At 41.4% G+C, this 12,585-nt stretch overlaps 1 protein-coding gene across 1 annotated transcript in view; it reads right to left on the bottom strand.

Annotated features, from left to right (window-relative positions):
- Positions 1-2,774: 2,774 nt before the first annotated feature.
- The window catches only part of SETD7 (SET domain containing (lysine methyltransferase) 7), a 56,322-nt gene continuing 46,511 nt past the window's right edge, over positions 2,775-12,585 (bottom strand). The window contains exons 7-8 of the mRNA XM_006872223.1: positions 10,620-10,777; positions 2,775-4,211 (exon numbers count right to left, since the gene is read on the bottom strand). Coding sequence (XP_006872285.1) covers positions 4,031-4,211; positions 10,620-10,777 — 339 coding nt within the window. The 3' untranslated portion in view covers positions 2,775-4,030. The remainder of the gene's footprint in view (positions 4,212-10,619; positions 10,778-12,585) is intronic.

Here is a 12,585-nt window from a genome sequence, read left to right as displayed (position 1 = left end):
TTAAAAAAAGAATAGGTACTACAAAACTCAAGTCTTCTTCATCGCTGCTTTTTATGCCATTATTCCTTTGTGTCGGAAATGCACTCCTTACAGTTGTTTCTGTTAGTCCATTCAAATGTCCACTTGGGGACATACTCCTACAGGTTAGTTCCTATTCCTAACTCTAACACAAGATAATATTTCACCATAGAAAAGAAGCTAAGGAAGGATATTGTCATGCAAGAGTTGGCCCAAGACAGGTCTGAGTAAAGCTCCTGGAGACTACTATAGTGTCATGCATGGCCTGGGCTCCAGCTGCTTTCGGGGAGATCATCAAGCTCTTTGTTTATACCCCACCACATGGAACCGTCCAACTTTCTGTTGTGATTAGGATGCTGATGAAACCACCAGATTCAGCTGCTTTCCTGACATATTTCCTTCCACAGTGGATTTAAAGATTCAGTAGAAAAATACATTCTGAGGCTTTCTCCCTCATACTTTGGTTTAAACGAGGACTAAAGGTTTTCTTCCTCACTGGAACCTCAACCTACTTGACTTCACCTACATACCAAAAATCAAAACCAAACCAGTTGCCATTGAGTCAATTCTGACTCATAGCAATCCTGCATGTGTTAGAACAGTACTCTGCTCCATAGCATTTTCATTGGCTGATTTTTCAGAAACGGATTTCCCGGTCTTTCTTCTGAGATGCCTCTTAAGTGAAATTGGACCGCCAACCTTTCCGTTAGCAGTAGGATTCAATAACCATTGGTGCCGCCTAGGGACTCTTATCTTACATATACAACTTGGAATCTCAAGCTCCCCTACCCATTCCACTGTGTGACAAAACCTTACATCTGAGGCTGTGTGTACATATGGGGGCAGAGAGAGCAAGGAAGACAGAAGACAGAGACACAGAGAAAATGGAGAGAGGTACATACAGACAGAAAAGCACAGAGAAACAGAGAGTAGAAAACTCAGAACGGAGAATAAGATGGGAATAGCATAGGAGAAATCAACTGTGGGGGTTGTGAAGTAAGAAAGAAGAAAGAGGAGAAAGAAGAGTCAGAGGAAACAAGGAAATCTGAAGACTAGGGAGAAAGAGGCTCAATGTGGGCATTTTTCTCTTTCTCTGATTTGTCTGACTCAGAATGTTCTTACCCAATTAATATCTAAGAGTCCTAGTGTGGCACTGTAGGATAAACACTAGACTGCTAACTGCCAGGTCGGTGGTTCAAACCCACCAGCCGCTCCTTGGAAACCCTATACAGGGTCACTATGAGTTGGAACTAACTGAACAGCACTTAACAACAACAATATCTAATTTGAAAAGTTGATTAGCTGGTTAATCATTATTTACAGCTCTTTAATCCCTTCATATAAATATATATATTAAAAAATTAGTGATTCCTTTGCAAGGACTAGTTAGGGCAGAAATGATACTGTGCTGCAGACGTGACCAGAGCACCTGCACCCTCAGGAGTAAGTCTTTCGCAGCACAGCTGCATAGGAGGTGGTAACCGGCAATAGCCTCTCACCCAACTGAGCTGGCTCACCTCCAAATGACTGGGATTAATTAAAACCCATCTTTTTCCTGATGATACTCAGTTTGGTACACATATGAATTAAAAACACCTGGCAGAATGCAAGTCCAGAAACTTTGTGCATCCACCACAGTTTACAGAACGATCTCTTCCTACAGAATAGAAGCGATCCTATCCTGGTGGTTTAATTTTAATGAATAAATCACATTCTGTTCACTTTGTGGCAGGTCTTTCTGGTAGCCCTGACAGCTCCTCCCCACGTGTGAGCCATCCATTTATGCTTTCAAACAAGAATATAGCTGGATCTCCTGAGACTGCTGCCACCAGCTGCAGAGCAAGCAGGGCTACGCACTTTAGTGCCATAGGTGCTGAGAAGACGGGAGGTCTGGGAAGACTCGCTTTGATAAGGGAAGGGCCACTTTTGTCCCTGTTGGGAGGGCTGAGTTCTACACTCCCGGGCCTCCTGAAGAGAAAGTCTCCTGAGCAGCCCTGGATCAAGCACATTTTGTTAAGTTCTTCATAAGAGCACTGTGCAGCTGACAAGAAATCGCTAACTTCCTTCTGCTAGTCTTTACTCTTGGCCCACTCCCAGTGAGCCTTTAACCAAGCAGTGCCCATTACTTGTTGCAGTCTGGCTTGCATTAGTTTTCAAAACAAAACTGACTCAGATAGCAGGATGGAGCAACTGCTGCTCTACAGACCTGTCCAGCTACCTCATCAAGGTATCTAGAAAAGGCATGGCTATGTGGTATATAGTGGAGTTCTGCTGTGGCGCTGTGGGGTTAATATGCTGATCTACAAGGTCAGTTTGAACGGCAAGGTCGGTGACCGTTCAAGTTCACCAGTTGCTCCTCGGAAAACCTATACAGTGTCGCTATGGTTCGGAACCGACTTGACGGCACTTAACAACAACAACATGGTATGTAGTGACCAACTAAAACCCCGCTGCCTTCAAGGAGTTTTCAACTTACGAGTAACCTGTTAGGGTAGAGGGTTTCTAAAGCTGTAATCTTTATAGAAGCAGACTGCCATGTTGTTCTCTAGAAGCGCAGTTGGTGGGTTCAAACAGCTGACCTTTAGTTAGCAGATGAACATTTAACCATGGCATCACCAGGGTTTCTTCACATGTGGTGAGGGCACTTATAAAACCCTCCAAATCTCAGAATTCATTCAGAGCAATCCCAGGTATGCTATAGACCTAATTAGCTAAACTAAAAACAGGGTTCTTCTTATTTCTGCAATTGTGATTACACATGGTTTGCAAATGGCTGAAATACTATTGTTATTGTTGCTTTTAAACTATACAGGTGTTACTGTTCATTTACAATGCATTGAAGCAGGTAAGTACTGTGAAATTACAATGAAGAAGAGCTTTATCTTTAGGGTTTGATTTGTATCTAGTGATCAGTATGTCTGCCTTAACAATATTGATTTAAAGTAAAATACTTAAATTCTGTATTAGAATTCAAGTTTGCTATTTAAATTTTGAACTCAACACACTATGGCACAGGCCAGACTGTCCTATGTTATGTACATTTAATGTGTACCCAAGGAGAAAAATTGCTAGCACTATTAAAGATATTGCAAAATTGCCACAGAGTTACTGCTTAGAAATATTAATTTCCCTCTTGTCTTTCTGAAAAAATATATTACAACTCCTCCATAACTTAATGCAAACAAAGGAAACTCATTTCTTCTCACATCTTAAAGCAAAGATATCTTTGTTTACATGCGAGAATAATAATTCTGTAATAATACCCTGGCCATAGGAGCCAGGTTTTAAAAATATTAGGACAATAATAATGAAACAATGACCTAGAAAAAAGCCAGAGAGACCTACACACTCCCACTGACACAAAAATCCTTTTGGAGGGTTTCCGCTTGTAAAAAGATATCTAAGATAGAGAATAGGATTGGGGTGGGGTGGGGTGAAATGAGTCCAAAAGTCGGCTTCTGTTCACTAGGAAAAAAACAAAGCCATTCTATTGCAAGATACAGATCAAAGGTTAAAAGGCAAATGATACTACATTGAGAGAATATAAAAATGTAGTAATTCTCTAGCCTCCATATGGCACATATGCAAGTGTGACACCACAATTTGCATTGTCCATAGGGGGAAAGACATTATGGAAAAACCACGGTCTAAAAATGACTGAAAAGCCCCATTTCCCTTTTTCAGTCTAATCATTTGGCATCTCTGAATGTGGTACAGATTTAGACTTGAACCACTAAAGAACATCATGCTGTCTTATGTCAAGAACATCTTATGTCAAATGTTTGACACTACCTCTCAGTAGGATGTTGTTGCAAGGCTAGCTAATTTTAAATCTGGTATGAGTAATACAAGTCGAACCTAGTTAGTATGCAAGAAAGTCGTTGCTAACACAGGGTGAGAGGATGTGATGTCACAGCATGAGCAGTCCCTGGTTGTCCCATTGTCAAATAAACGTAGTGCATAGATCCAAGTTTCTACTCCAGGTCCCTGAACCCAAGAACCACCAGGCCTTTTACTTCTGCTGGGTGGCTTGGAAGGCTTTCAGCTCTACCTGGTACCACTCGGGGGCTTCAGGCCCACTCTTCCCTGGGGGGCTGTGGTCGTAGCCATAGGCAACAGTGAGCTCCTCATCAGCCTCCACAGCGTGGAGAGTGCGGATGCACTTGATGGGTCCAAAACGGGGGTGGACAAACCTAAACATCAAGATGTACAAAGTCATTTCTGGGCCAGATCAGGAGGTTAAAAGCAAAGGCTAGTCAATTGTGGATGCAAGAGTCACTCTCGTTTGCCCTCTCCTGGACACCACTGGTACTGGTAGGGACTCAAAGCGTGGTCCACAGATCAGCAGCTGCAGGGCGCAGTGCTAAACTGGAAAGCCAATTGCTGCTGAACCAATCTGGATTTATAGCAATCCATGTATGTCCGAGTAGAACTGTGCTCCATAGAGTTTTCAATGGCTGAATTTTTGGAAGTAGATCACCAGGACTTCCTTCGATGAATTCAGTTAGCAGCTGAGCTTTCAATTATTTATGCCACACAGGGAATCCAACCAAAGGAGCTTGTTAGGAGGGTAGAATCTCAGCCCCATCCCAAAGCTACTGAATGGGAGTCTTCATTTTAACATTGAAGTTTGGAAAGCACTATTCCACCTTTCTTTTAAGAAGCCCTGGTAGTGTAGTGGATTATGAGATGGGCTGCCAACCATAACGTCAGCAATTAGAATCTACCAGCTGCTCTATAAGAGAAAGATGACTCTTTCTGCTCCTATAAAGATTTACAGCTTCAGAAACCCTATTTGGAATTGTTATGAGTCAGAATTGACTTGAGGGCACACATCCTAACCATCATCACCTTCCTTTTGGATGCTCTGTTGCTAACAGAAAGGTTAGCAATTCAAATTCACCCAGAGTGGCCTCTACGGAAAGACCTGGTGAAAAACCAGCCATTAGGAATCCGATGGAACTCAGTTCTACTTTGACACACACGAGGTTGCTATGAGTAGGAGTCAACTCAATGGCAACTGGTTATCCTCCTTTTGGAGTGTATTTGGGACTCTATAAACCTGTGAATTCTCAATGCTCATCAACAACAAAAATCTGTCTTTAATGAGAAATCAGATCCCATGCAGTCCTTCTGGTCAATCCCTGTAGCACCAGATTACCTAGCACTAGATTATCAGGGGAAGGCTTTTAGAGTTGTAAGAAAGAGTTCTGTGGGTTTTCAAAAACAAAACTCCTATATTCTACCCTGTGTATATTTAAGCATTTGTATGTAGAAAAGCAGATGAAGATTTCCTTCCAAGTGAAGGCTAGACTCCTCTATCCACTGCTTCTTGAATATATCCCTGTGAAGAAAGCCGTTCATTACAGTAATAGCGCCTCTCAAACCAGAGAAGGGCCTATGGTAAGATCATGGCCATCGATTTGATCATAGATTCTATAGAATCCTGATCAAAAGGGGGGAAATTTAGAATAGAATTTAAAATGATCATGGACTCTTGACTTTCTGGAACCATGTAGACTAGATGAACCCTGTTCCAGTAGTTTCTACTGCCCTGGGACAATCTTTACACCTTCAACCCTAAGTATTCCCTGAAGTCTTCTTAAAACCAACTAGTGAAACTATTTTATTAGCTTAACTAGTAATAAAAAGTCTGTCTTGAGTTCTTTTAAGATCTATCTACATGGAATCAAGGAGTCTTGGTGTGGCGCTGTAGGATAAGCACTGGACTGCTAACTACAAGGTAGGTGGTTCAAACCCACCAGCTGCTCTTTGGAAACCCTATACAAGATTGCTATGAGTTGGAACTGACTTAATAGCACTTAACACATGGAATCAGATTGACAATAGCAGGACAGATTAGCAAGAATAGCAAGACTAGGAACCTTGGTTGGTATGTTATGTGCTGTGGAGTCGGTTCCGACTCATAGCGACACTGTACAGGGTTTCTGAGGCTGTGAATCTTTATGGGAGCAGAAAGCCTCATGTTTCTCCTGCGGAATGGCTGGTAGTTTCAAACTGCTGACCATGAGGTTAGCCGCCCAACTCTTAACCACTACTTAGTGGGCAGTGAGTTTATGTTAATGAGCGAGTAACAACTGAGAAAATGAGGTGAGAATGGGTGCACAACTTGGAGAAAGCAATCAGTGTCACTGAATTGTACATGTAGAAATCGTTGTGCTGTGTATATTCTGTGGTAATGCGGGCTAATGTGCTGCATTGCAAAGTCAGTTTGAACTGCAGGGTTGCTATGGGTCGGAACCAACTCAATGGCACTTACCAACAATTATCAACAATAACAAAATACAATTAAATAACAAAAAAGAGAGATGATGCTCATCTGTCAATGACTCCCAACCTGGCTTACCTGCAAGAAGATAAATAAGTAATAGACTTATCTCACCTTACAGCTGCTGAGATGAGTATAGATAAGGCATGATCAGGGAGAAATTAGCTTAGTTTTTATCTGGGTCTGGTCAAACCATCCTCATTCATTTACAGTCACATTTTGAAACGGGCAGTTTAGACACTGAAGGAGTTTCTAGGCCACGTTTGATTGGCACGTGGGCATGACTGTTAAGTACTTAGTTGGTTTCTTGTATCAGTCATTGGGAAAGAAATGTGTCTGTGGTTTAGGGGCATCTTTTGTGTGTAGCGTAAAGAAACTCCCTAAACCTCACACAAAGCGGGCCTTAATGTCCCCTATTCCCAATTTGGGTACCATGTTTTGTGGAAGGCACACATGGCTTGGGGTTTGAAGACTTTGATGTGACTCTTGTTTCCACTCATTGTTAGTGCATCGCTTTGGAAAGTTCACTCAGTAGCTCCAAATTTCATTTTTCTCATCTGTAAAATCATGATAGTAGTAGTAATACTTATTTTACAGTCTTTGTGATGAGGAAATGGGATCACATATACCAGGGGGCTCCAAAAGCTCATGGAAGAGTTCCATCATCTTGTAATTTCATTTTTCCACAGACTTTTTGAAGCCCCTGTGTATAAAGTAGCTTGCACAGTGCCTGATGGAAGTGGTGGGAGAATTCTGGCCTTCCCTGTGGAGACTTCACACTCAGCACCACCTGTATGTCAGTGGAAGCTTGTGTTTTATAGTCATGAGGAACAGGTTTCAGCAGAGTTTCCAGAATAAGGGATTCAGAGATTCCTTATGAAAATCACAGCTCTTTGTCTTTAAATGATAATATTTAATTAAACATGAATACCCCTGAAATGGAACTCTGTTTAACATTCTGGTACACTGGGGAAAAAAAAATCATGTCTTGACTTATTGGACTTCAGTCATCTTCCTGAATATTTATCATTATTTTCAGAGAGTAGTTTAATGGACAGATAGAAAAGAAAGAACTCAAATAATTTTAGATACTGATTCTGTAAGGTGGAGGTAAGGTACAGTGGTTCAGGGCACTTAACCATGACGACTTCCAGACCTGCATTTCTTCATCTGTGATGAGAGGTAGTAATAGTAGCTGCCTTACTAAATTACTAAGGAACCCTGGGCTGCTAGCCAATAGATCAGCTAGTTTGAACCCACCAACCACTCCATGGGAAAAAGATGAGGCTGTTTGTTCGCATAACGATTTACAGTCTTGGAAACCCATAGGGGCAGTTCTCCTCTGTCTCATAGAGACTGAATGTACTCAATGGCACTGGTTTTCTAATTTTTTTAATGTCATTACTGGAAGGCAGTATACTCAAGAACAATACCCAGGAAGTATTTAGCACAGCACTAGACATATAATGCTTAGTTAATGTTAGCTGTACTATAAGTAGTCATATCAAACCTCTGTTTGAAGTGATTTGACCCCCATACTTATAGCTAGAAAAGGAATTCTTGTCTATGTATCCCTTTGACATTTTGTACCAGACTATAATTAAAACAGCTTACAGAAGTGTTATTGTTTATGTTAAAAGGTGCATAACAATACCAATGCTTTTTAGAAGCAAATGAATATCATGAATTGGTATCTGACTTTTACATTTAGTTATTATTCAAATAGTCTTCCCATTATCCTTCCCCCGCTCCCCAATAATTTCATCACATTGGGCTTGCAAAAGAAACCCACAGGATACTGGGACTTGATTTTGCACAAACAGTACCTACTCTGGTCTTCTGAGCTCTCACTCTTCTTTTTGGTGAGAAAAAGCATGTCTTTAGAATGAAATCACAGAACTCATTTGTTTTAAAAGGAGTAGTCTGAGTTGCATTTATTATCATTAGTTCTCGCTACTTTAAGGGCTGTAAAGCTGTATGCAGACTGGCATGGTGCTGTGGTCTAATTCACATTGGCTCTGAAAGTCTTGGTGTTAATAACAGTGTCAATTTCATTTCACATGACACATGTCCTTTGCCATTTCTACCTGCCCTTTAAGCACAAGTTGCAGCTTCAGTGCTTGTTATCAACTGCCAAGAAAAGCAAGTCACTGCCAGAACAATTTTTATATCATCTTCAGGATGCAAGAAGATATATGTTTGAGGAATCTTCAAATCCTGGCAATTTCACTGCACATCAAATGCGCATGCTTTAATCTTATATATGCTACAAAGTTAGAGGACTAAGAGATTCCAAGTTATAACTGAGCAGAAAAGGTTGCCCACAGTTCACTGATTCCCAGTAAGAACTGGCATGCCCTGGGGCAAACTAAGGAACGCAACCATGATGATACAAAGACTCCCAATTGTATCCTTTAAGGAACAGTGGAAGAAACCAGAGATCCTTGGCTTTAGGCAGAGAACATGAAAACTACTAAAGTATTTTTAGGGATTCCATGTAGGCGAGGTTAACATAAAGCAGAAGAAAGGACATAATGAAGACCAAGGGCTAGATGTTATGGGGAAAACTCATTGGGCTTAACAGAAAGACTTACTAACAATCATTGTTTTAAAAGCTAATTTTATAATTTATATATCAGTTGGTCCAAATATCTGCCTTTGTGGGTAATAATAATAATGAGGTTTTCAAGACCAGGTTCAATCAGCAGTTAGAAGGGGAGGCTCCAACCCTGGGAGGCTTGTTTGATTTTTTAAATATGGTTTACATATCTCTGAATCCACCATTTTGAAGTGGCTTAAAGTAGAGGTGTACAACCATCACCACTATCGAGTTTTAGGACATCTTTATTATCCACTAAAGAAACCCTGCTACTCATTCCCCAAGCCCTTCAGTACCTGGCAACCACTACTATACCTTCTCTTTGGATTTACCTATCCTAGACATTTCACAGAAATGAACTCACATAACTATGTGGTCCTTTGTGATTGACTTCTAACACTTAGAATGGTATTTTTCAAGGTCCATCCATGTTGTCGGATGCATCAAAATTTCATTGATTTTTATTGCCTAGTAATAGGGACTACAATCCTAGTGTGGTGCTGTGGGATAATGCACTGGATTACAAGGTCAGTTTGAACTGGTTCAGACTCTCCAGATGCTCCTAGGAAACCCTATACAGTGCTACGATGAGTCGGAACTGATTTGAAGGCAGTTAACAACAACAACAACATAGTCCTGATTGGCACTGTAGGATAAGCACTGAACTGCAGGGTAGACTTGAACTCTAAGGCCAGTGGTTCCAACTCACCAGTCGCTCCTTGGAAATCCTACACAGGGTCCCTATGAGTTGGAACAGACTCAACGGCACTTAGCAACAACATAATGATTTCATGGAGTCCTGGTGTGATGCTATAGGATAAGCACTGGACGAAAAGATCAGTTTGAACCATGAGGGTAGCGGTTCAAACTCACCAGCCATTCCTTAGGAACCTTTCATAGAGTCACTATGAGTTAGAACCAACTCAATGCCATTTAACAACATATGCTTTTATAATTTATTTGTGAGAATGATACAGGACTGGTTGGTTAGTGTTCCATTAGTATTCCACCAGTGTGCTTAAGATCACCATGGGTTGGAACTGACTTGACAGCACCTAACAACAACATGTGATTTTATAAGGCGACCTAGTGGCACAGTGGTTAAGCACTCAGTTATTGACCTAAGAGTTGACAGTTCAAATCCACCAGCTGCTCCTTGAGAGAATGATGTGGCAATCTGCTTCTGTGAAGATTATAACCTTGGAAAGCCTAGCAGGCAGCTCTATTCTGTCCTATAGGGTCTCTAACAGTGGTAACTGACTTGAGAGCCAAGGATTTGGTTTGGCTTTTTATCTGCAATACAGAGAATATGCAACCCAGATTTAGGATTTTATTTTTCTCCCTTTTACATCATAAAAGATTTCCCTAATCTTCTCCAATAGACAGAATAATTTCAATTTTACTATTGTTTTAAAGTATCTTTCATCTTCTAGAACAAGAAAATTATTATATTTCCACAGCATTTTAACTCTTTCATGCACTTTTCCATTTGTTAGCTGCCCAAGATCAGAGTATGGGGTAGTTTAGATTCAGAGTTTCAAGTCATAACCCTGAAGCCTGTGGTACTTGCACCCTTGGTTGTTTTGTTGGAGCAGCCTTTGAGGACATTCTCAAATTCAAGGCCAGTCTTGGTCTGAGAGGAGATAAACACCTTTGACATGCCCCCTTTAGACCCACTGAAGGCTTCCCCCAGCATCTCGGTGTCATACTTACATATCGTAGGTGCAGTTTGGAGTAAAAGAGTGATTTGCCTTGTGTCCCAAGGAGGCACAGTACGTGGACACGTGGTTGTAGGGCTCAGGCACATCAATGACTGTCTCTTCATCGAGGGAGAGAGTGTTCCCATTAAGGGCCCAGTCCCTACTATCAACCTGCCAACAAATAAGAAACCAGGCATTAGAACAGGCCTTTCTCCCAAGAGCTCTAAGGATGCCAAGGATCCTAACTCATCTATCCTTAAATGTCATGATTTGATGGTGAGGGTTGTGACAAGAGCACAGGGCACCCTCCACACGCTAATGGTGTCAGTAGCATATTTGGGTAGCGCCAGGCAGTTCAACTTAGTATATATTGACTTCCCCCCTCACATCCATTTATTTCTGGTAGCATAGTGGTTACGAATCGGGCTGCGAACCTTAATGTCAGCACTTCGAGACTACCAGTTGTTCTGTGGGAGAAAGATGAGGCTTTCTGCTCCCATAAAGATTTACAGCCTCAGAAACCCTGTACAGGGTTGCTATGAGTCGGAACCGACTCCACAGTACATAACAACAACAACAACAATATATGTTAAATGTGTGGCGCTGTGGGTTAATGCGCAAGACTGCGAAGCCGTTTGAACTGCAAGGTCGGCAGTTCAAGCTTACCAGCTATTCCTTCTAAACCCTATACAGTAACTAACTCGACAGCACTTAACAATAACAATAACATATATGTTAAATGGATTAAGCCCCTTACAAATACACACAAAATTACAACCAGATAACTTGCATTAAGGTGGAAAATGAGGGAAAGGAAAAACAAAAACAAGAATGTCAATGGAACCAGAAACAAAGCCTGCAAGAAAGCACACCAGGAAAGTCACAGTCACCCTGGCCAGGGAAGTCACGGTCACCTGTCACCGATTAACCAGGTGCCGTGGATTTGACTCCAACTTGAGGAAACCCCACGTGTGTCAGAGGAGAACTGTGCTCCATAGACTTTTCAATGGCTGGTATTTTTTAAGTAGCCCACCAGATCTGTAGCACAAGACCTCTTTAAAGTGTTCAAAGCAAAGATGTCAGTTTGAAGACTAAGGTGCGCCCTGACCCAAACCATGGTATTTTCAGTAACCTCATATGCATGTAAAAGTTGGCTAGTTAGTAAGGAAGATTGTACAAGAGTTGATGCATTTGAGTAATGGTGTTGTAGGAGGGTATTAAAAGTACCATGGACCACCAGAAGAATAAAACAATTTGTGTTGGAAGAAGTCCAGTGAGAATGCTCCTTAGAAGCCAGGATGGCAAGATTTCATCTCTCAGACTTCAGACATATTATCAGGAAGGACTAGTCCCTGGAGAAGGACAGCATGCTTGGTAAAGTGGAGGGCTAGCAAAAAACAAACACCCCCAATGAGAAGGACTGACACAGTGGCAGCCGCAATGGGCTCAAATGTAGCAACAGTTGTGGGGATAGCACGGGATCAGGCAGTGTTTCATTCAGTTGTGCATAAGGTTGCTATGAGTTGGCACCTAACAACAATAACAACAGACTGCAAGATCTTTCTTCCAAGGTGCTTCTGGGTGATTTGAACCTGTTCTCTTTCATTTAGCAGCCAAGCACATTAACTGTTTGCCCCAATCAGGGACTCCAAGCAGACACTTAGAGAAATTATTTGTGAAATGAAGGAACAAAACAAAAACCTGCATAGAATTTTAAATACATCAATGATCATATCTTAAGGTCAGAGTTGATTTTTTTGTTTAACTTGTGAATTGGGTGAAAGCTTATGGAGCAAATCAGTTTCCCATTAAACAATTCAGACACATTTTGTTTCATGTCATTTACTGCAATCCCCACAATGTAACATCGCTTATCCCACTTCCTGTTGCAGACCGTGTAAGACTAATCAGAGGTTCGAGGCCTGCTAGGGCCGAGTGTAACAAATGAGGCCACTGGCAGTTAATGGCAAATTGCTTTC

The sequence above is a fragment of the Chrysochloris asiatica genome, unplaced genomic scaffold (genome assembly GCF_000296735.1).
Source record: "Chrysochloris asiatica unplaced genomic scaffold, ChrAsi1.0 scaffold00187, whole genome shotgun sequence".
Classification (NCBI taxonomy): domain Eukaryota; kingdom Metazoa; phylum Chordata; class Mammalia; order Afrosoricida; family Chrysochloridae; genus Chrysochloris; species Chrysochloris asiatica.
The sequence above is the reverse complement of the archived record's forward strand: the minus strand, read 5'-3'. Positions and strand labels throughout refer to the sequence as shown.